Source organism: Dermacentor variabilis, chromosome 6, assembly GCF_050947875.1.
Source record: "Dermacentor variabilis isolate Ectoservices chromosome 6, ASM5094787v1, whole genome shotgun sequence".
Classification (NCBI taxonomy): Eukaryota; Metazoa; Arthropoda; class Arachnida; order Ixodida; family Ixodidae; genus Dermacentor; species Dermacentor variabilis.
This window is the reverse complement of record NC_134573.1, coordinates 115,742,181-115,766,936: the sequence shown is the minus strand read 5'-3', so window position 1 is coordinate 115,766,936 and position 24,756 is coordinate 115,742,181. Positions and strand designations below refer to the sequence as shown.

The 24,756-nt window shown below is 47.2% G+C and overlaps 2 protein-coding genes across 7 annotated transcripts in view; one reads left to right on the top strand and one right to left on the bottom strand.

The window, feature by feature from the left end:
• Positions 1-24,756, top strand: part of LOC142585068 (sodium-coupled monocarboxylate transporter 1-like) — a 49,290-nt gene that overhangs the window by 23,515 nt on the left and 1,019 nt on the right. Inside the window, exons 9-16 of the mRNA XM_075695548.1 lie at positions 1,095-1,224; positions 3,773-3,861; positions 16,481-16,590; positions 16,668-16,735; positions 17,318-17,404; positions 18,650-18,816; positions 21,367-21,464; positions 22,519-22,640. Of these exons, the coding sequence (XP_075551663.1) occupies positions 1,095-1,224; positions 3,773-3,861; positions 16,481-16,590; positions 16,668-16,735; positions 17,318-17,404; positions 18,650-18,816; positions 21,367-21,464; positions 22,519-22,640 (871 nt within the window). The remainder of the gene's footprint in view (positions 1-1,094; positions 1,225-3,772; positions 3,862-16,480; positions 16,591-16,667; positions 16,736-17,317; positions 17,405-18,649; positions 18,817-21,366; positions 21,465-22,518; positions 22,641-24,756) is intronic.
• LOC142585070 (uncharacterized) overlaps positions 16,797-24,756 on the bottom strand; it is a 200,122-nt gene continuing 192,162 nt past the window's right edge. For all 6 annotated transcript variants that reach the window (XR_012829020.1, XR_012829019.1, XM_075695557.1 and 3 more), the window contains one exon: positions 16,797-17,388. The gene's annotated coding sequence lies outside the window, so the exon portion shown is untranslated. The remainder of the gene's footprint in view (positions 17,389-24,756) is intronic.

Below are 24,756 nucleotides of genomic sequence, written 5' to 3'. Positions count from 1 at the left end.
CACAAAATAACAGAACGTGTGGAGTTACGAGACAGTTAGAAATAGAATGTAGCAAACTTAATATCTCTGACAAACACAGGCAGAATGTTACGCACTATCGCGCCATGATTGCCATAGGGTCAGCAGAACAAGTTCTAATGATTCACGTGCATAAATGATTCCAAAGGATTGAAAGGATGATCATGCGTCGATTTTCTTATTGCTTCTCTTCCGCGTAGTTTTGGTGACAGGCACAAAAATAGTTGCCAAAAGAAAGCTTGAACAGAAAACGGTGAGGGCGCGAGCTACCGGCCTCATGGAAAACCTTCAGGCACGGTTACTTGAACGAGAAACCCTGAACTAGCAACGTTGAGAAATAAGTACGTTAACAAACGGCCGCTGGGAGCATTACTAAAATAGATACCCGCCTGTGGGTCTTGGAGGCTGCGTACAACATGGCAGGTTACCAAACGGTCACGTGACCCCATAGACGGTTAACATATCCAAAACGCAGTACCCATCACGTATCGTTTACACAACATGCTGCGCTACGAACCACAAAAAAAAAAACTGAAAGTGCTTCGTTTCTGAAGTAGAAAATTTCATGTGCATAGAATATAGATTATCGTGCTCAGTTGTCATTCAAACCACTATTCACGAAACAATAGGGTGCCCCTGAGTAAACATTGCCTCCTGTGAGAAGGCGTATGCACTACTATTAACGGCATAACACAGCAAAACATTAAAAATTACAAGAGAATATTATTTCCATATGTAGTGAAACTTACGTACATTTGTGTTTTGCAAGGGCTATAGTTGTTTGGCGCAATCATCGTCCAACAGCATAGGTACGTGCCTCATTTAAACCACTTCCCTTCATTTTCTTTCAAATTTGTGCAACCACCCCCAATTAGCAATAAAAATAACATTCCGCGTTCTCAGTTGCTGAAAGACCAGAACATGGATGCATGAGTATCAATATCCATTTCGAAATGGTATCAATAATTCGCTTCACGTTTCAGTGTTACGTGCAGTAAAACACCGTAGCTCCGTTGAGAGCTAATTGTATGCCTGCTTACAGTGGACGCTGTAGAGCTTACGATTTTTTTCTCCAGGGCTCTTATGCTAAACATTCCGGGCATGGCGCTCAACGTTACGATGGCCGTGTTGTCGGGGCTGACCCTGTATGCCGTGTACGGCAGCTGCGATCCCAGGCTCACGGGTGACATCCGCAAGGCAGACCAGGTAAACCAGAGCACTTCATTCAAATGGGCTGTCGAACCTTTCTACTTCACAGAAACGACTTCATACTCTTTGGTGACAGCGACGGTGGAAAAATTGGTGGAAGATTGAAATAAATTTTATAGCTCTTCCCTTCCCCGGGGAAAGAAGCAAACAGTACATAATCGTCTTTTATTTGGCTATTGTGTTTTGCAGACATTAATTAAAATGGATAATAAATAATAAAAAAATGGTTCATAATAAATATTCTACTGTCTGAGAAGTCAGCACAAAGTATCTCAGAGTAAATTGAACTGTTATCCAACAAGTGCAAACATATTGATGAAGAATCACTACATACGCAAGGACAACTAGATCGTGCACGATACTTCATTTAAAGAAGCTATGCAGAGGGAAGAGTCTAACTACCGCCTAGAAATGCAATTTTCATTTCTTATTTGAACATCGTAACTGTTGTCCGTGCATATTTATGCCAGAAAATGTAGCTGTGATGACGTGTGTTCCAACATGCATCAGTTTAAATTTTCGTCTATATTGCACTAGGAAAGCGTTTGGATTGCATGTTAGATTACAATATTTATGCTATTTCTTTATGTGATAACACGTATGTAATACCAGAAATGTCACTTATTTCTTGTAGTTTCTCAGAATAAATAGTAGTTATAACTATGATGCACATGGAATATAGATTATTTATTAAAAATTTGGCCCAGGGTAATTCCAAGTGATGCACATATAGTTTTAGCATTTTATCACTCTCTCTCTCTCTTAGATGTTTGATTTTGATAAAGTATCTATGTGTAATGCATCCTCCTACTACATTAGAGTATTTAAAATGTGAATGGAACAAGGCATTCTGCAAAAGTATGTGCACATTCGTCGGTTAGACCTGTTCAGTAGCGTAGCCTACTCTACTCATTCTTAAGGGCTTCGATGTTAAGTACTTTATATGGTCATCGCATGCCACATGATCAGTGAGAAGCACTCCTAACATTTTAAAAGATTTTACGATTGTGATTAGTAAGTGAATAAACATAATGTCGTTTTTCATACGCACTTTCATTTCTCTAGCAGAAAGAAAAAGCAACAATCTTTATTGTAATAATGTGCAATCCTCGTTCATTTCTCCAAAACTCTGCGTTCCTTTCTTTAGCATGTTATAGAAAGCTACATTTTGAGTTCGCACTGCATCGTGAGGCCTGTCGTGTGTCATTTGCGCCTCCGCAAATGAAGGGCATGAAGGCATGCACTAAAATTACGGAAGCAGCCGCTGGTATTAGCAGAGGGCATGCTAAAAGACGCCACAATAAGGCGCTGCTGCAAACGCAGATGCTTTTCTTTATATTTGATTTCACCTGCGCATTCATCAGCCGGCTTATGTCTACTGCATGACAACAGTCTCTCTCAAAGATCACCAATTGCGCATGTCTTGCGCCACTTGGCCCCACTTTATAGATTCAAATTTATTTAAATTTCTCACATCAACGCGTCCGCTGCTGTCCTCGACTGCGCTTGCTTTCTTTTGGCACCCAAACTGCAACTCTATTAGACCACTGGCTATCAGCCCAACGCTATGCAAAGCTAACTCCAGTTCATTTCTTCTTTGTAATGCTAACTATAGATATCGACTACATCCGTTTGCTTGCACTTTCTGCAGGTCTTGTAGGGTTACGCCTAACATTTTCCGATATTTTACTTACAATATAATAAATAAGCAGGCACGTAGTGTCTGCACCTCGTCACCCGAAGTTCGTTAGCCTGTACCTGAACCGATGGCTGATGAACAAGTTGCATTCTTGTCCGCTCTATTGTATGCAAGAAAGATATGAAATTGATATCGCATGCTCTTTTAGTCGCAGTCTTATGTGACTCTTAAAAGACCGAGCTATAAATGTGCAGTCAAAGTTCCCGTGTAACGCAGAAGTGAGAAAAGAAGACTATAGCGGGCTGTCTAGTGGCCTTTGAACAAAGCTGTTTTTCTGCATTCTGGTTCAAATACCACAATATTCTTAAGGGCCCAGTGACTTAAATAACAATGCAGACAGACAACCACTTCCCTGTGAGTTGCCCTTTAAAGAATAATGTGATAGCCTGATTAGCTAAGCCCGCTACATCAAATGGAGGCTATAAAATAAACCACTAAAGCATTCTTCAAAGGGAAAATGTAAGCACAACGGTGGTGTGAAGTTTCCGGTGGAGACCTCACTGCCAGCCGCCGCTTGTTACGGGATGAGAGTGCTTGCCTAAACACATCTAGCTACTTTTTGTAGAACTGTTTGGTTAAAACACGTTGGCGGGCTAGTTTGTTTGAATCCATGATGGAGTGTGTAAGCACAACTGAACGAGGACGTAGAAAGAAAGAGATGCAAAGAGCGCTATCTCTGTGTGTCTGTTTATTTCTACGTTCTCGTTCAGTCGCGCTTACACACTCTGCCAGAGAAACGTTTCAGTGTTTCGCTACATAACAAATGTGATATCAACCACGTGCTCGTTTAGTTCTTCTTAACAGTGTACACGGAATATGTTTACATTCCGTCACTGTGGTTTCCAGCTCGTGCCGTACATAGTACAAGACAAGCTCCACGGGTACCCCGGCCTGAGCGGTTTGTTGGCTGCTGCTGTCTACAGCAGCTCTCTCAGGTAAGATATCGAGTTAGTCCCAGCCTTTCGTCTCGAAGGAGAGGGAAATTTTCAGGCGCTTCAGTCGAGGCATGAAATTCGGTATGAGAAATTTCTTTGCATAATACAATGCTACAAAACTTGTTTGCCTTTGAAGGAATGGAGAGTGGATTGGTTAAAATTGCTGCGTAAACAATTTCACCGCAGTATGGTGCTAGTGAATGAAAACTCATTTGATTAAGGCATTATTTCCTGAAATTGATGTAAAGCTGCAAATCAAAAGCTTTCATTGCCCCCCCCCCCCAAAAAAAAAAATCATTGCAGATAACTCTAAAGCGAGTGACCTAGGTCCGAGCTCTCGTAGCAAGCACCAACGGCGATTTCATGTTTGTTTACTGTGTAGCAGCAAGTGAGAAGGTATGGTAGCTCATCCATTCTTCGGCCTGCGTCAAACAACATGTAAAGATGCGTGCGCGCAATGCATGTAACTGGAAGGCTTTAGATAGATAGATAGATAGATAGATAGATAGATAGATAGATAAAATACCAGCGCACCTAAGCACTTCTGATGAGTTGCGAATGCGCCAACATCAATGGCCAATTGAACGCCGCTGAGCGGTCCTTCGAGTTGTGAACTCGCGGGCAAGCGAGCGCGTTCACATGCCTGGCGCGTTCCGATTTCGCCTGACGGTACCACGTCCCCACTAGCGCCAAAAACACGCGCGACACGCCGAGCACGACGAGCGTCTGCGGCGCAGACGCGCACAGGCAAGTTCGCAATCCCATATTGCGGGACGCGCGAGCGGCGCTTGGCGTCCCGAGTTTTCTCGTTCCATTCGATGCTTCTCGTGAAAAGGCGCGTTCTTTTAAGCCGATTTGGTCGTTCATGGAAGGTGCCCGTGTTTCTTTTCGCCACTGCCGGCCCCACTCAGGCATGTCGCATGCGGAAGAGGAGCTACCGGTGACTGAACCAGCGCCTCCTCAATTTTTTTTAAAATGCCAGCCATATGCGGCCTATCTGAGCTTTCACCACCGTCCCCTATCGTCCTTTCCTACTCTTCCCCGTCGGCTGGCGTTAACTGCTGCTATACGGTCGTGGGGAGAGTACCATCTGCCTGGCGACTCACGACGGAAGTCGGAGGAAGGCTGACAGAAGCGTGATAACACGACAGGCGCAGGGACCGCTTCCACACCGTCTACCGCTTCTCCACCGGAACGCTAGCGATGCGCGCTCAGAAGCACGCGTGACGCAAGCAGCCGTACCTATAATGGTCCCTGTATATGCTCCCGCAGGGAGCAGAGTTGCGCATAGGTCCGCTTTATGTTCCAGCTCTGCAGTGAAACCACTCCTCGGCCGCGCAGGAGGCAAAGCTGGGCGGTGTTCCACTTGATTTTTGTCTGCTGGTCGCGAGCTACATGCGGCAATTGTTCAGAAGCGCTGAGCAAGATGACACTATTTAATGAAGGCTGCGCTCGAACCATTGGTGTAGCCGGTAGGGGGGTAGGGTGCCAACCCCTGAAATGTGTAGCTTGTATGTGCACATATGCACGCGCATATACAAACACACGCACGAACGTACATACAGGGAATAGGACCACCCTCAATAGCCCGAAATAAAATCCTGACTTCGCCTGTGGCTTGAATAGCTTAAAAGTTCGCTTGCAAACGCGCATTTCCTTGCAACAAAAAGCTGTGCAATGTATTTCAGCATACATATGATATTTTCTCGCCGAGGATGGAAGGCAAGAAATGTTTTAAAGGGTGTTTAAAAAAAAGTTCACACACGTACGGCGGACAATTATGTGAGTGCATTTAGACTTGCGAAACCAGACGATTAATGCTCGTCGCCAAGAGAACTATCCTGCCTGCAGTTATGTCACGGGTCGTTAACAAGAGGTCATTTATCACTTACCGAAGTTCACAGCAGCTGCACGTCTTAGATATATGTGGTGCAGACACGTGGATTTAAACGCATTTCAAATGTCTACACGCGCACATTTTATGCAAAGGTTATATTCATGAGTCGCTCATATCGCAAACTAAACAGCTGCTTCGTAGCAGAATATCTGCAAGTGGAAGAAGGTTAAGATGCACGAGCTTCTAGATCAAATTTATTGCGTACAAGACAATGGTTGAGCAATGGCTCGTGGCAGCAGTGGAAGAGTGCTGATCCTTCCAGCCTTGGGGGCCCGAATCCAAAGCCACTGGGAAGGCAACAAGCTATTACGGGTAACAATACACAATTTTTTTTTTTGCGCTAATGTCATAAGATGGTGTTTGGGATCCCACCGATGGCATCGGTTGTTGGGAACTCGGCGCTGACGCCCGTGGCTGTACCTGGGTCGCAAGCCCCAAGGGTAGCGTTGGCCTGGCGGCCTGGGGTACAACTGGAAGCATCCGAAGGTCCCGGCAAAGCATGAGTCGACTGGTAACAACAAAACAACTTGTTTATTTTAACATCGCAAAGAGTTGGCGGTCAGGTTGACCGAAGAAGAGAGACGGGAGAGCACTTTACTCAACAGAAGATATCGGAGCCCTCTTTTTGGCGTCCGGGGGCAGCTGTTTTTATACTCTCGCAGTTGAGGGCAAGAAGGAACCCCTCAATTGACGAGCACGTGATTGTACAATGGGCTAATGGTGACGCACACTGTCGTAGCGCCGCCGGTCGGGCACAAAGACTGGGATGAGAGGGTGATCCCTGCTTTCGCATCGCCTGGTTCGGGCACAATGACTGGAAGGATAGGGTGATCCTTTGCGGTCGCATCGCCGCAGTCGCGCCTGGAAACACCTGGCGGGGAGCGTTGCGGCGACGACGATCGGGCCAAAATGTCTGCCGCCCCGCCGCAGTCGCGCCGGCAAAACCACGTGTCGCAGGCGAAACGCAACAGACCGCCCCGCCGGGGGAAGGAGATCCCGATGGACAGGGGACTGCATCCGCTGTCCGGAGGGATGTCGCTCGATGATGCTCATAACCGAAGTCGGGCGTCCCTCGACGTTTCTTGAGCGCAGCGCACAGAGAAGGCCTCGTTCTCTCGTTCAGGTTCGCACGGGACACTGCAAAGTGACTTCGGGAGAGTTCACATTTTTGTTCTCGTTCCCGGCAAGCGTTAGAACTACGCTGAAACTCAACCGCTCAGTCAGCAAGCACGGCACAACCCTCACTAAGCCCTGCCAGGCTCTTTCCCCTTTTTATACCACTGCATAGTTCCTTACAGTAGTCTAGCATCACTCAGAACGCGTCCACAAATTGGAAAATTGCACTAGAAAGCATATCATCACTTTGAAACACTAAACAAAAGCAATATGTTAAAAAAAATCCTGCCTCAGGAAGAAAAACATCAGTAACCAACAATTTTGAGGCGGATTCCTACGTTAGGGGCTTCGACTTAAGCCATCGGCGTTACCGTTGAGACTCCCTTTTTTGTAACGCACCTCAAAGGAATATTGTTGTAAAGCGAGGCTCCAGCGCAGGAGGCGGCCATTTTTGGGAGAGATGGTCTGCAGCCATTGGAGAGGGCAGTGATCCGTCTCAATGATAAACCTCGAGCCGGCTAGATAGCATGACAATTTCTGAACGGCCCACACGAGACATGCACTCTTTCTCGGTGGCGCTATACGCCTGCTCACGACTGGTCAGCTTACGACTAGCATACAGGACGGGGTGTTCTACTTCTCCCTTTTCCCGTTGGCACAGTACAACGCCCATGCCTCGCTCACTAGCATCGCACTGAACAATGAACCCTTTTGTATAGTCTGGCGATCGTAGCACAGGCTGGTTTGTTAGGGCACTCTTTAGGGCGCTAAAAGCTCTTTCCTTTGTCTCGTCCCAGACGACTGTTTGAGGCTCTGTCTTTCTTAGAGCATCCGTCAGGGGAGCCGCGATATCAGAGTACCTAGGGATGTACCTCTGATAGTAGCCGGCGACACCCAAGAACGACCGAATATCGGTCTTGGTGCGCGGTTGCGGAAAGTCTCGCACAGCGGCCACTTTTATTTCAGAGGGGCGGCGACGACCCTGACCAATCACGTGACCGAGGTAGACAACCTCGGCCTGTGCTAACTGGCACTTAGGAGCCTTGACTGTCAAGCCCGCTTCGCGCAGGCGGGTTAGCACTGCCCGCAAGTGTGTCATATGCTCAGACCAGGATGCGGAGAATATCGCTACGTCGTCTAGATACGGTAAAGCGAATTCTTACTGTCCCCGCAACACTTTATCCATGAGGCTTGAAAAACAGTATGGCGCGTTCTTCAAACCAAAACTCAACACTTTAGGACGGAATGTTCCCATTGGTGAAATGAACGCCGCATACCTACTAGCCTCTTCTGTAAGTGGAACCTGCCAATAACCCCTGACAAGATCTAGGGTGGAAATAAACTGAGCGCTACTAACTTTCTCAAGTGCTCCTCGATGTTAGGGATCGGATAAATTTGATCCTTAGTGATGGAATTAAGCCTGCGGTAGTCGACGCAAGGACGAGGTTCCTTGCCCGGTACCTCAACTAAAATCAAAGGGGAGGTATAATCACTCTCACCTGCCTCAATAACACCGAGCTGTAGCATTTTCTTTACCTCAGCCTCCATAATATCGCTCTGGCGGGGTGACACCCGATACGCCTTGGATCGTACTGGCTCTGGGGAGGTAAGTTCTATATCATGAGTAAGTACAGAAGTCCTACCAGGCCTCTCAGAGAACAGACCTTGAAACTCTTGTAATAGCCGGTGTAGTTCGGTTTTCTGCTCGGGCGACAGCGGTGCTTTACTGATAAGGTCACTAATGACTTGACCGGTGTCTTCCCTGTTCGTCACTGAGCCTAGTCCCGGAAGCTCGACCGGAAGCTCTTCAGGAACGTTTACCATCATGCACACCACTGCTTCCCTTTGTCTATAAGGTTTGAGCAGATTACAGTGGTAAACTTGCTGTGCTTTCCGCTTTCCTGGCAGACTTACCACGTAGTTAACGTCCGACAGTTTCTGAACAATTCGTGCGGGGCCTCCCACTGCACGTCTAGTTTGTTGTTTAGCGATGTGCGCAATATCATGACCTCATCGCCCACCTCAAAACGACCGGCCCTGGCTGTCCGATCATAATAAACCTTGGCCCTCTGCTGGGCCTTTGTCATTGCTTCACCTGACAACTCCTGTGCCCTTCTTAAGCGTTCGAGGAGCTTAAGTACGTACTCCACCACGACTGGGTCGTCGCCCCTGCCTTCCCATGATTCTCGAAGCATGCGAAGCGGAGACCGAAGCGAGCGACCGTACACCAGTTCAGCTGGCGAAAACCCCGTAGCCGCATGCGGCGCGGTCCTTAAAGCAAACATCACCCCAGGCAGACACAGCTCCCAGTCAGTTCGATGTTCAAAACACAACGCTCTCAACACGCGCTTCATGACGGAGTGGAGCTTCTCAACGGAATTCGACTGTGGGTGGTACACTGAGCTGTGTAGCAGCTTTACCCCACACCTTTCGAGAAAAGTTGTCGTCAAAGCGCTAGTAAACACTGTGCCCTGATCTGATTGGATTTCCGCAGGAAAACCAACTCGCGCAAATATGGACAGTAGTGCATTGACTATCTCAACTGAGCTGAGTTCTTTAAGCGGCACTGCTTCAGGGAACTTTGTCGCTGGGCAGATCACAGTCAAAATGTGTCTGTACCCCGTGGCTGTTACCGGCAGAGGTCCCACTGTATCAATAACGAGCCGTCTAAAAGGCTCCGTTATGATAGGTACCAATTTCAACGGCGCCCTTGATTTGTCCCCTGGTTTGCCCACCCGCTGACAAGTGTCACATGTCCTCACGAAATGGTCTGCGTCCCGAAAACACCCTGGCCAATAGTACTCTTGCAAGAGACGGTCCTTAGTTTTCTTAACTCCTAGGTGTCCGGACCACGAACCCCCGTGTGACAAGCGCAACAGATCTTGACGATAGCATTGAGGCACGATCAGCTGATCGAACTCCACTCCTCTTCGGTCTAGATACTTCCGGTACAGGACTCCACCTCTTTCCACAAAACGCGCATTTTTCCTGGCGATACCTTCCTTGACAGTGCAGCGTATGTTTTCTAGGCTACCATCCTTCTTTTGCTCGGCTATCAAAGCCGACCGGCTGACTTTTAGCAACCTATCAAGTCCGTCTGACGTAGGCGCGATGAGCAAATCAGTAGATAGCTCTTCTAACTTTCCCGTGTCGGGCATTTCCTCTCCAGTATCTGGCGCCTTCAGCGCTACAGACTCAATTTGATTCAGTTCGGGCGTGCTCTGAATATCAGCTTGCTGCGCCTCTGACCCTTTTTCGTTGTTTGATAACGTCGGCCCCGCAACTACCGCCTTTGCAGCGAGCTCCCGAACCTTCGATCTGGTTAAGGCCTGAACACTAGCTTCACCAAACAAAAGCCCCTTCTCGCGCAGGAGGTGATCGGACCGGTTTGAAAATAGGTACGGGTACTGGGGTGGCAGCATAGATGACACTGCCGCCTCCGTCTCAAGCGCTCCGAAAGGTCCTTCAATAAGCACTTTTGCTACCGGCAGACACACGCTATGAGCTTCCACGGCTTGCTTGATCCATGCGCACTCGCCCGTGAACATATGGGGTTCTACGTAAGACGGGTGAACTACATCCATCGTAGCTGCGGAATCGCGAAGCACTCGGCACTCTTTCCCGTTCACGAGGAGGTCTCGCATGTAAGGCTCGAGAAGCTTCATGTTCTCGTCAGTGCTGCCTATTGAAAAAAACACAACCTTTGGTGTTGTTTCCGGACACTGCGCCGAAAAGTGACCCGGCTTCTGGCACGTATAACAAACGCGCGCTCGCCTCATCTCGAACCGCTTTCTGCGTTTGGCTGCCGCCGTCTCTTTACGTTTGGTCGGACTGCTTTCACTCGCATCCTCCCTACGCGTGTCCCTCTTTGCTCTCATGGGTGTGAACTTCGGCCTCTCAAACTTCGAGCCAAATTCACCCTTTTGACCGTCCTTAGCTCCGCGAGCCCGACGCGTCACAAACTCCTCGGCTAGCTCAGCGGCTTTAGCCACCGTACAAACGTCTGGCCTATCCAAGACCCAGTATCGCACGTTCTCCGGTAACCGACTATAAAACTGTTCTAGCCCGAAGCACTGCAGAACTTTATCGTGGTCACCAAACGCTTTCTCTTCTTTGAGCCACTCCTGCATGTTCGACATAAGCCTATACGCAAACTCTGTATATGACTCACTTTTGCCTTTCTCATTTTCCCGAAACTTCCGACGGAACGCCTCCGCAGACAGCCGGTACTTTTTTAGAAGACTCGATTTCACTGTGTCGAAATCCTCTGCCTCCTCTCTATCCAAGCGAGCGACTACGTCGGCCGCCTCGCCGGGTAACAAAGTGAGCAAGCGCTGTGGCCACGTTTCCCGAGAGAACCCCTGCTTCTCGCACGTTCGCTCAAAGTTAACCAGGAACAAACCAATGTCCTCTCCAAGCTTAAACGGCCGCATCAGGTCAGTCATTTTGAACAATACGCGTTCTCCTGCACCGTGTGCCTGACTTCCATTACGAGCGCGTTCCATCTCTACCTCAAGACGCTTCATTTCCAAAGCGTGTTGACGGTCACGCTCTTCTTTTTCTTTCTGCTCTTTAAGTTCGCGCTCCTGTTTCTCTTTTTGCTCTTTAAGTTCGCGCTCCTGTTTCTCTTTTTGCTCTTTAAGTTCGCGCTCCTGTTTCTCTTTTTGCTCTTTAAGTTCGCGCTCCTGTCTTTTTGACCTCTCCTCAATAGTCTCAAGGCATTCCGACAGCTCGTCATCCTCAGCCTCTAACTCAAGAATAGCCTTTAGCAGTTCTGGTTTTCTGAGTTTGTCCGAGACATCCAGACCCAACTCTCTTGCAAGCTCCAACAATTTCGGTTTGCGCAACGACTTCAAATCCATGGCTGCTCTGAATGCTGCTTTCTCTACTGCTTACTATTGTCTTGCCGCAAACTAACCCGGCAGCAACGACAACCACAATTACCAGCTCTGTTTCTGACACTAACAAAAGCCTGGCAAAGCTCAGAAGAAGAAAGTCCCGCACTCACCAAACCTCGCAGGCAGGAATTCCGCGCAGTCGTTCGGCTGCAGGCAACCAGTCGTCACACAGGGCTCGTTGCACTGCTCCCGGATCGTCGTTGAGCTGCTCAGCATACAGTCAACTGCATCTCTTCGCTGCTGGCCTCCGTTGTCGCGATCTCACCGCTGGCAGACAGTTGTTTGAAGTCGGAGGCGATCTCACCGCTGGCAACCAGATGTTTGGATCGCACCGCTGGCGCGATCGGTTGTTGGGAACTCGGCGCTGACGCCCGTGGCTGTACCTGGGTCGCAAGCCCCAAGGGTAGCGTTGGCCTGGCGGCCTGGGGTACAACTGGAAGCATCCGAAGGTCCCGGCAAAGCATGAGTCGACTGGTAACAACAAAACAACTTGTTTATTTTAACATCGCAAAGAGTTGGCGGTCAGGTTGACCGAAGAAGAGAGACGGGAGAGCACTTTACTCAACAGAAGAAATCGGAGCCCTCTTTTTGGCGTCCGGGGGCAGCTGTTTTTATACTCTCGCAGTTGAGGGCAAGAAGGAACCCCTCAATTGACGAGCACGTGATTGTACAATGGGCTAATGGTGACGCACACTGTCGTAGCGCCGCCGGTCGGGCACAAAGACTGGGATGAGAGGGTGATCCCTGCTTTCGCATCGCCTGGTTCGGGCACAATGACTGGAAGGATAGGGTGATCCTTTGCGGTCGCATCGCCGCAGTCGCGCCTGGAAACACCTGGCGGGGAGCGTTGCGGCGACGACGATCGGGCCAAAATGTCTGCCGCCCCGCCGCAGTCGCGCCGGCAAAACCGCGTGTCGCAGGCGAAACGCAACAATGGCAAACATGCAAAGTAATTATTCACACATTGCACTCTGCAATACGACAACACATATTTCTTTATCTCTTCATACTACTGAGGTTAATTTACCGGAAGCATTTATCGGAAGCACAGCGCCTATCAAACATACAAACAGAATTTTACATTCCTCACGTCGACTAAGACCGATCGAACAAGCAAGATGTTGCGGGCAGTAAATACTCGAGCTAAAGCCTGAGCACACGATATTTTTGTTTACCTCAGGACAATGAGCAGTAGCGCATCAAACAAGGTTACATGAAAAATCATAACGCCGACAAAAAATTTAAAAAGAAACATAGGAGAGAAAAGCCAGGGTGCTGCGAGCAAATTCTATCCGCTAGTACATACTCTGTTTTGGACACACTGTTTTAAACCCCCATAGTCAGAAAAATCGTACAAGCAACACAATGAATTGGGTGAGTTGGTAAGTTAACATTCTTGGCGAATATGTGCAGCGCCACACAGACGTGTCGTTCATTGTTTGTCCCGGGTCTGTGTCGCGCTGCACATTTACACCAAAAAACATCCACGTGAATAACCTTTCATGCCAGGCGTAGGCATTTCAGCGTGTAGAGGATTGTTACTCGAGATAAATGATGCATTAGTATAAGCAAGGCGAACGCACCTCACATATCCTGGTCCCTTTCGGAGCTGGTCGGTCTCGGCCCAAACGCAGTAGACAGATCGGTCTTCGACGCACGTTTGTCCGCATTTACGGCACCGCGTAAGAAACTTTGCCACCTTCCGTGCGGTTTGTGTAGTTTGGTGCGCTGCACCCCGTCATACTGGAAATACAAGTGTCAGTATGATGTGTTTAGTATCACTTCACCAAAGTCTTTAACACAATATCGTCGAATACCGTACCAGCAACCCGGAGCCGATGAATGCAACGAAAGACTTGCTGGTCCTCTAATTGCAATATCGGTGGCACTGACGAAAACGAGTCAGCGTCGCACCCGTAAAGTTGGCTTCGCAGCTACGCAGTTGAACATTTGACGTCATTTTGCAGCCCGTGACAGCGCTCGGCGAATAGCGGCTCGAGCGGCGCAGGAAAAGTTATGCGCAACTTTGCACCCTGCGGGAGCATATGCACGAACGCTAGTCGTACCATCTGGGCAGCGTCGCATCGCGGCAACTCAGTCAACCACCAATAGCTCCCATTGGGGAGCGAGCGATTGCACTGGCATTGAAAAAAATAGAGGAGGCAATGCTGCGAATACCAGAATACTAATTTGTTCTTCACTTTTGCGACACCGACGTGCCAGAGAGCGGACGAGAAGGTTTCAGGTGCGCCCGCTCTGGCGGAACAGGGGCACTGAGGGCCAGGCACACATCTCTGCTTTCCCGCCTGCGCGCAACTCTTGGTCCTTGAAATCGATGTTGGATTTGTCATACAAACAGGCATAGGCGCGGACTGTCTCCAAAAGGGCTTCCATTGCAAAGCCACTTCTTTCTCGGCGTGTCGACAGCAGTGTGGGAAGGCTTTACGAAGACGGCCTTATTGTCTGGACATGGCCTCTGAGTGTCACTGCCCGTTCTCAGAGGCCACATATTATGATTCTTTGCTTGTGAGACAGGTGGAGCCACAACTGCGCGGCTCGCTTCTGATTGGTTCTAGTTTTGTGGTTGCCGCGAAAAATAAGTCTCGCACCCATTCGAGCAGTTGCCGCCGCCTTTCGTGAACCTTGTCGTTCGCGACAGTAGAGAGTTGTAGTTTCACGCACGTAAAGGCTTTGCGTACGTAGAGCTCTTACCTGTGAGCAGTGCGCCTGCGCAGAACGCAAAGGGTTTGCGTGAGTCTCACGGACGCACGTGAGACTCAAAAGTTTGCGTGCGTTCATTGCGCTCGAAGAGAGCTCCGCTCGGTGGTCTCGCGAGATCTCGAACAAGCGAGAACATCATTGCAAGATGGCAGACAAACACGCCGACAAGGCAGCTCCGCGCCTTCGTTTTTATAAAAACGACTTGGATTTGTTGCGAGACGTAAGGGAGTGTAACCTCTTCGAGGACAACATGCGGTATAGCATTTCTAGGCATTCCGAAGCTCCGTTCGGCACAAGAACACACTTTTACGTGTTTTGCGCGCCAATCCAACTCGACTGGCTTGGCTTTGATTTGTTTTGGATGTCATTGGCTACAGCAGTGTTTATACCTGGCGATAGAGGGCGATACATGGTCGCTTTTAGCGCGCGTCGCGTGCGTGTAGCAAAAGGCGTTTCAGGTGCAGCGCGCGTACAAAAATTGGAGGACGCTTAAGCTTCGCCTTCAAGAGTGGAACGCGACAGCGTTCCCGTCGACCCGCCAAGGGCTGTAAGACAATGGGCTACGGCGCAGCGACTACGCGCCCCGCATCGGACGCGGTGAGCGTCGAGCAACGCAGCGTTCGGCGCGACAACGAGATGTGCGCCTGAGCAAGCGACGCACGCCTGAGCCTTAGAAACAGCTCGTTTCTAAGGCAACACCGCGTTCACTAGAGGCGCTTTTGTACCGCTTTGAAGCATCGAACTCGTGGCTCAGTGGTAACGTCTCCGTCTCACACTCCGGAGACCCTGGTTCGATTCCCACCCAGCCCATCTTGGAAGTTGCTTTTTATTTATGAAGTGCCTGCCTTGATTTATCGCTCACGGCCAACGCCGCGGACGCCGACGCCGACACCGACGCCGACGACACCGGCTTCTCTGCGACACGAGCTCCTTAACGCTATCGCGTTAATACGTAGAGCTTTCACGTGTGCGTGCGCGAAGTTACGGCGTACGTGTAACTAAAGCTGTCTAGTATCGCTCGCCGCGCACGGCGTGTCGCGCGCGTTTTTGTCGCTAGTGCTTACGTACTTCTCCCGAGGCCCATTTAGAATGCGGGCGAGAGCTTACGCTGACAAAGGTCGCGCGGATAACACGGACTTCCGGGAGCGAGAGGGACCGGGCGTCACGGCGATGAACCCTGCCCTCACGCAACAGCTAGCGCGCTACCAGAGCAGCAGGCGTTCCCTTTAGCCCGCTCTGCTCGATCGAGGCGCGCTCGTGAACTGGCGTTCCAGCCAATGGGAGTTTAGCTAGAGTTTGGCTACTAGAGGCGAATGACGCCGGCTTCTTCGCTCAGTGCGCACTTGATGCCTTCGATAATGAAGACGCGAAAGACAACGAGGTTGGGAAGACATAACGCTTGCTGGCAGCCACTTATTGGTCGGGAAATATTTAGAGAGAGGTGTCGAGCACGGAAGCTTGGGCTAGTTTTTTTGAGATTAGAAGTCATAAAGCGTGGCGAAAACAATGGAGGGAGGGAAAACGTAACAGCGCAAGCTGCTACGTCTTCCCCTCGTCCATGTCATTGCCGATGTTTTTCATCACTTATATGTGTTTTCGTCAAACATGCAAGAATTACAGGCGACACTGTTGGCCATAGTGGGGACAAATGGAAAATATTACAGCCAGCCATACGCGTTGCATTAAATCTATTACGTGAAGTCCCTTTTTCCCCCTCGCACATCTAACAACATTTGATACTAGCCCAGATATTACTATATGTTGAAGGTCAACGGCATGTTTATTCGTGGATACACAAAAGCCGCGTCTAGCTAAGAAAAAATATATATATACTAGAAATTCATGGCATAGGACAATAAAAAATTAATACAACGTGTAGACCTCTATATTCCTTGATCGTTTATGAGACATGAAGAGTATCTTGTTGAATGCAATGACCTCTAAGAAATAACACCATCTTGAGGCAACATCAGTTCTCATCTTTCAGCACACTCTCATCCGGATACAACTCTCTAGCGGCTGTGACGTGGGAGGACTTCCTGCGCCCTTCGATAAAAACTTCTGAAGCATCTGCTTTGCGCATAACAAAATTGACGGGTAGGTCACTGCTCAACATATTCAATGGAATGCAGGAGACCCTCACAATATCGGTAACGTTTTTTTTTTTCGTCCAGCTGCTACCTACGGACTTCTTTCGATATCAATTGCATTCCTCGTTGGAACTATGGGCTCTATTGTGCAGGTAAGCACACACCTAAATGAGTTTTACTTCTTGCAAGAAAAACCAACTGCAGTCACTTCCATGAAGCAAATGTTTGAGCCTTCGATGACGCTGTGTTCAGACACAAATTTGTGTTCGCTACTGTTAGGCAACCTTGAACATTGTCGTTCGTTCAGTATCGGGCAAGAAGTATGTGTTTAAATGAAGATGCCGCATAAATATTGCGAACATGTTTCTGTATTGCTTACAGCTTCTGCGCCTCGGAATAGAATTTCACCTCTGACATGTTCGCACCTAAAGGCGTCGAGCTGTGACGAGTAAATGGTGTCGGGTTCAACATCTGTTATAATAAGCAGGGATATGGGGAAACAATTACTCATATCCTATGAAATAAGCGCCACTAGCTCAATTCCTGTCGGTTTAGTGGTTCTTAGCATTTACTTCCCGGAGCCGCTTCCATTTATAAAATAAGGTTCATTGACTCGAGATGTAAAAAAAAACATGTAAAGAACGCTTTTTTTAAATAATGGAAGGGCGAACAAGGCTCATCATCAAGGTGAAGAGAGGAAGCAAACAAGTGGGTGCTCTTATTTGCGAACGCAGGCTGCCTCATCCCTGTCAGGTGCGCTGTGTGGTCCAATGGTGGCCGTCTTCGTCTTGGGGTTCCTTTTTCCCTGTTGCAAGAAAAAGGTAGGAGAAAGCCAAGGCACCCAGTAGCATTAATAAAATTCTCATAAATAAACGTGCTCATCTGCACTATTGGCATTAAAAAGAGCGGTGAGATATCGCTGTAACAAAATTGCAACTTATTTGCCCAGATTAATTTTTCCCCTGGAGCCATAATCGGCGTACTATATCAAAGCAACAAATATATTTTCTTTTTCATTGTGAAGAAAAAAAATATTTACATGACAGAGTGCGGAAGTCAGCTCATCATCATGGATTTTTAGTCACTTGAAGAATCCTCGAAATGATAGTTTTTCCTGTGTCATCTAACATATGTACGCCTATTGGGCTTAGGTTTTGCCCTCGAAAAAAAAGAATCACAGGAGGTGGAATCCCTGCAATCATAATTTTTTTCTTAATGATCTCGTTGTAGGCAGGAGCCAGGATTTAATATTTACAAAGAAGTGCATGGATACTTCAAAACAACAATATAACTTTGGCATCGGCTGGTTCCCGGCAGCAACGAGCGCTCGGTAATTTATTGTTCTTGGCAACGTCATCTGTTCACCATTACTTCATCATTTACTTTGAAGAGTTACACACGTATTCACACAAAAAAATTCTTGTGCTACAATGGTTCGCAATGGACGCCATGTGCCTGTTGTAATGGAGTCCATAATAGCAACGCCTACCAGTTATTGCGAGGTTATCAATGTACTTTCTTGACATCAGGGCTACTCGTCGGTGCTTTCGTCTAATCCTGATGTAAAATAAGAATGTAACTGTAAGAATGTAAATGTAACACAGCCCAATGATAATTTAAAAGTGGATGGGGCAACAAAGCTACGTTTATCTTATCAATGCGTGAGATCTACAACTTGAAAGATTTATCTTATTGTACTTATTGGTTTGAATTTACGTATCTAGTGTTGAATTCGGTTCATCAACGCTTGAGAGTTAAAGTTGAACCTGTTGATCTTCCTTTAAACCTATCTAATGTGGAAGTTCTGTAAGCTAAATTAAATGCTCGATTTGGAAGATAAATTCTGTCAGGTGTGTTTAGTACGCACTCTCGAAAGTAACTTTCGTAATTTTGATTCATATAACGAAATAAAGACGTTTTGATAATGGGTCTGCTTCATGGAAGTTGAATAACCTGAATTAAACATTACTGCAACCACTTTGCGTGCTTTGTAAAAAAAAAGTAATATACTGTCAATTCTACGCTGCATCTTCGTGGTTGGAACGGAGCAACGTAAAACCATGCAGGGTGCCATCGCTGGAACGGTGGTGGCGATAATAATCTCTGCTTGGATGTCACTTGGATCTATTGTATACCCGCGGAAACCGTATACTTTGCCCACGACCACAACGGGCTGCGCGGATTTTAACGAGACCATCATATCCGGATCATACGAACCACCTCCACATCCAAGGTCAGTCTGTTTGCCAGCATTCACATTCCCCAACTTTTCTGCTGCCCACAAGATATTGTGTCGTTATAGCCCACACAACGCCATATAGCGATAAATATATTGATTGTGGCTTTACACTGCACTCTCCACTCCGGTAAAACCTTAGAAAACAAAATCGTATATTTACATTTCACTTCGTACACAAAAGTTTACCTTCTAGTTTTTCGTCTTGTTGACTGTTAAATGTAGCCACTACATATAAGGGGGGGTTCGGCTACGAATCACCCTAGAAACGGCACGATATGAGTTATTCTTACTGCTAACCTAATGGAAGATAGTAACAGTTAGTGGTGCATACATGATTTATTCTACAGCCAAGCTGTTGAGAGGAAGCTTTAGCTTGGGCCCAATTCCTGGACGCGGCCTATTCAAATACATGTAAACTGAAAAAAAAAACGTTTTTCTGAAATAATCACTGCACCGATTCTAAGGAAATTTGTTGCACTTGAGAGATAACGTTAGATTACACTGGCTGTTGGAAGCGGAATTTCAATTTAGGGCCTGAATTTTGGTAAAAGAATATTCAAATATTTGAAAGTTCAAAAAAGAAACAGAAGCACGAAGTTTCAAATTGATAGCTCTGCATCGAAAACAGTAATGGCGGTTCTGTAAATGGCGTTTATTAGATCACTGATAGCCGACAAACTCTGTATGTCAATTTATATCTTACGTGAATTTGTTACGATGATTACAAGGGTTATGCAAAAGCTATATTTCCATATTATTAAACTTTTTTGAGATTCATCTGTAACGTATCAATTTTGTCTGATTTAGATGTACTATTAGATGCGATTTACATAATTGCGATATCATTTTTCATTGCCGAGTTACAGAGTTGTAAACCTGCTAGTTTCATTTCCTGAAAAGTTTAGATTTTTGCCACTTCTTGATATAAAATTGACGACCTAAATAAAAAATTCGCGACTAACCGCCAACTAGATTCCAAGTTTTTTTTTTAATGGAACAAATCTCGCCAAATTTAGTGCAGTGGTTGCCGAGAAAAGAGAATTCTTCTTTTGCGTGTATTTAGATAGCTTCAACCGAGCTGAAACTTCCTTTTAAGGGCTGGCTCCCGCAAGATCGCGCGCGCGCGCGTGTGTGTGTGTGTGTGTGTAGACACGTACGTGGGCCGATCCCCAAGTAAGTGCAATACCGGGCCGACCCGCGGCGGAAATGAAGCAGGCACCCCATACACGTGGGCCGATCCCCAAGATAGTGCAATACCGGGTTGACCCGCAGCGGAGGTGAAGCAGGCGTTAAGCAGTCCCCATACGGGGGCCCATCCCGAAGATAGTGCATTACCGGGACGACCAACAGCAGAGATAAAGCAGGCGTTAAGCCCTACCCATATGTGGGCTGATCCCGAACATGCCGGGCCGACCCTCGGCGGAGGTCAAGCAGGCGATAAGCAGTGTTCATACGTGGGCCGATCCCGCAGATAGTGCAATGCCGGGCTGGCCCGCGGTGGAGGTGAAGCAGGGGTTAAGCACTCCCCATACGTGGGCCGATTCCGAAGATAGTACGATTCCGGGTCAGCCCGCAGTGGAGATGAAGCAGGCGTTAAACACTCCCCACATGTTGGCCGATCCCGAAGATGACAGAATATCTGGCCGACTCGCAGCGGAGGTGAAGCAAGCGTTTAAACACTCCCCCTACATGCACTGATCCCGAAGATAATGCAGTGCCGGGCCGACCCGCAGTGGAGGTGCAGTTCTCCATTAAGGGGCCCACATATGCAGCTTCGCTGGTCAACCTTCTTCACAGAGTGGAAGGAAACTGAGTTTTTTCTTTGCGTTTAACGGTTTTTCAAAGCTCGCTTCTAGAAACAGGTCTGGTCAGGCAGACTCTTCGAAGGAGTGGAAACTGATTGTATAGTTAATCGCATTATTTTCTTAGCTAATTAGAACTTCGATGGAAAAGCTTGTCATCACGGGCTGTATACGACTGCTGAAGTTGTCTTAATGAAGGCGAATAACAGTAGTAAGGATAGGCATGACTACTATTTAATGCGAAGATTCAATGTATGCTGACGATGAATAACTTCACTAGTGCTCGGTTTGCAATAGTAGAATTTCGGCACATATTTAAATAAAAATGAGTAAATTGAGTTCATTTTTTGTGATCCTGTGTAGTAGCTTCTTGGACGAAAATACCCATTTTCTGCGAGGACCCACCTATTCATTCAATGCACCTAAAAATGTCAATTTTCCCTATACGACCCATGCAACTAAGCTAAACGAAGAAAAGTGCACACAAAGAAAAACATAATATTTACCCAATTCGTGCAGCAACGCAAGAACAGTTTACTGAAAGGCTTTTCTTGCAATATTGTATTAGCATTTGGATATACTGCACTATGCAAAATGATTGGGAGATTACGCACTGCTATCCTGGCATGGAAGAAGGCAATGGGATGGCCAGCGCCCTTAAGTACAGACACGCAGCTCTACTGCAAACACGCTGAGTGTGCGGTTCTTGGTGGAGCCGAATCTTACTCCCTCCTGTACGCAGCGGGATCTACCAGTTTTACCACATATCTTTCATGTGGATCGCCTTCGTTGGATTCGTCGTCCACGTGGTAGTCTCATTGGCCGTAAGCCTAGCCTTCGGTAAGTACCCTCACCAATGCAGAAATAAAATATATGTCAATAATTGGGTGCCAGTAAGTGTGCCTTAATTACACACAAATACACAGTACACACACATAAACTGCATATGAACCACGATTATATTTGCACTGTTTTACAGCAACTACTGTCTGATAAGAAAAAATTTAAAAGGCGACAATTCTATTTATTTTAGTCTAAAGAAATGTCACTTTCTCGGACGACTGACAATCTCTAAAGGTAGAGGATGGCGTTTTTAACGTGGTGGCGTAAAGGGCCCCGTCTCGCAAAAAACTCAGTGTCGGCGTCGGGCATCGCTTGAACAAAAATCATTCCGGACCACAACCACCCAGGTCCTCCGCATGGCGCAGAGACGATGCTGAACTAATCGAATTCCTCAAAGTAACTTGCGTCAGGAAAATCCTAATTTACAACCTGAACGCAACCCACAGACAGAATAGTGTCGTGTTGTAATTTGAAGATACCAGGAAACATAAATCCGTAATGCGAAAACTGAATAACAAACCCCTTTTCCAGCATTTCTACCATTCTAAGAGCAGCTATGGCCACCGAGACTTGCGCGCGCCCGCGCGCAAGTATCTGAGAGGTCATAGACCCGTGAGCCCTGTTCCTTGCAAACACCGCTAAATATCGCTCGCCTCCCCTGCATCGTTGTTTGGGCGTCATTGCCACGTCCACCCGATACAAAGGGTTGGCCACATCATCATCATCATCATCATCATCATCATCATCATCATCATCATCATCATCATCATCACGTTGATGACAATGCTACAGAACGCAAAAGAGATGAGCTGTCAGGTAATATAAAAAGACGCATGATTGACTGATTGGTATTGGGTACGAAGCAAAACTAAACTCGGGACATTTGGCCGTCTTGACGGGGCCGAGTGGACACTGAAAACATTTATTTATGAGGCCTGACTGTTTCGCTAAATTCCGGACAACTGGCCACCCTGGTTGATGCTTGCGCTGATGGTTTGAAGGACAGGATTGTCGCAGATAGGTGAACATTTCATTCCTTTTTTTTTCGCAGAATGGAATGAGTCGGAGTATGTAGATCCAATGTACGTATGCCCTCTCGTCCGGAAGTATATGCGGAAAAACCTGAGCCAGCGAAATACGAGAGGCGACAATGTCAAGGAGGTCGTGCCAGCGGTAAGTGCAGAAAAGTGCCTTAGCCAATCATACAGATAGAAAGCCCAGAAATCATCAAATTTATTTTTAACAGATGACGATGTGTCAGCACGTTGATGGCTTGGTGCTCCCAGTCAACTTATGAGCTCGTTTGTGCATTCACTGTTCTGAACATGCGGTTTTATAATTTGTGAGTGACCGAAACAGAATATGTCAGGAAGTTTAGACCATCTCACACTGGCAGAGAACTCTTAGAGCAGTTCAACGGCACATGGTGTAAACAGCTGCGGGAAAATAACAGATAATCACCGTAAAATGCGAAGCTTTGCGAGTTCTCTGCAGAAAACTAAAACTGCATTCTTAACGCAGGAAGGCCTACAGAAAACTGCATTCTTAACGCAGCAAAGCCTCCTGACGTGTAAGACGATTTGCAAGAATACAGATGTTTGAACCATAAGATGACAGATTTTCAGTGTTGCACGCAAGCGAAAGCTCCAAAGCAATTAGGAATTTAGCCTGATAGCGAAAAAGCAACACAAACGCGGGAGCGAGATTATAATGTCAGTGGCTGCAGCTGCGTACGCGGGTCAATGTCAATGAGGCCCTGCCAGCGGCAAGTGCAGACAAGTGCCTGAGCCAATGATATAGATGCGAAACGCAGAAATCGTGAACAGTTCTTCAATGGACGACCCGAATGTACAATGACAATGGCATTTAAAATGACATATGCTCAGTTGTGCACGCATGAGATAGTTCCCAGGCAATAACGAATTAGCCTCACTTAAAGAAAAAAAACCCACCGAAATTGTATAAGCATTTGATCTATATCACCCGAGTGATATATTTCCCGCTCCGTCGAACTGATGCGATGTGTCTACCAAACTATGGGAGCTGAAAAAGAGTGACCTGTGAATTACACTGCTAGTACTGCAAGCCCATAAGGAAAGGGCCCTATAAGGTTAAACTATTCCAATATGTTTTTATTCCAATTTCCTGACGTCAAATTTGCGTAACCACCGACGCAATCACCGGGCGGTCACCCGCAGGGTTGTCTGAATAGACCAATCAAACGCTCTCCTCGTTCATAGGAGGTCAGTTTGTTTGCTTGAAAAACGAATAACATTGCCTACACTAAGCGCCTTGTCGTATCTAATTGGCTGACAAGTGGCGAGGGGAACGCTCAAGTGCAAAGGGATTCGATGGGGCAGAGCCAGTGCACTGAAAATTGATAACCGTATGAAGAGAGTGGTGCCGGTGTCTGCTATTGGTCCGCTTTACCTTACTAAGCTTGCAGTGGCTGGTCGAAAATCGCGGCGTCATGCAACAGAAGCTTAAGAATGACGCTAAAACGGATCCTCAGCAAAGCAGAGTTGGCAGAATGAGGTCGTCAAGGTGCCGAAAGTGCTCGAAAACTTTACACGGCCACACAAGAACATTTATTGTACGCAAATAAACCCTGCTCTCCGGCAGGTGTGAGTAGACAGCGCTTGAGCGATCGGCGGCAGCCATCTTTTATTCCTTTCGGAATGGGACAGCCTGCGGCTATTCAGAAGAAAATTCAGTTTTGTTCGGACTATTAATGCATCTTTAATGCGTACACGTCACTTTGACGCGGTGAGTTTTTGCGGTTTTTTGACGTCGCGTGCAGGCAGGTGAGGTGGGTGCAGCCCGAAAACTTTTGACCAATAGCCGGGGGCCAATGGCAAAAAGGCGTCGAATCAGAAATAACTATTTTTCTTTCTTCGGTCAAATCATGCATAATCAGTGTGTACACATCATATCAGATGGGGAGGTATCGCGGTTTTCGTGACGTCGCGCGACAGACAGGTGAAGTGGGGTTGGTCCAAGAAAGTTTTGGACCAATCGCGGCGGGCTTATGGCAAAATTGGAATAGAAAAGTTCGGAATAGATTAACGTTATAGCGCCATAAGAATATAGAATCTGAGTGCTAAGTTATGTAGTCTTGATGACACTTGATGGCGTTCGTTTTTTAATTGGAAGTCTTGAAGTTCATTATATACAAGCAATATTTAAAAATAATCATGCATACGCGTTTCGAGCCAGCTGCACCCGATTATTATTCAACAGCTAAGGAACATACACCTATTCTAATGATGATTTCTTTCCCTTTTAGCAA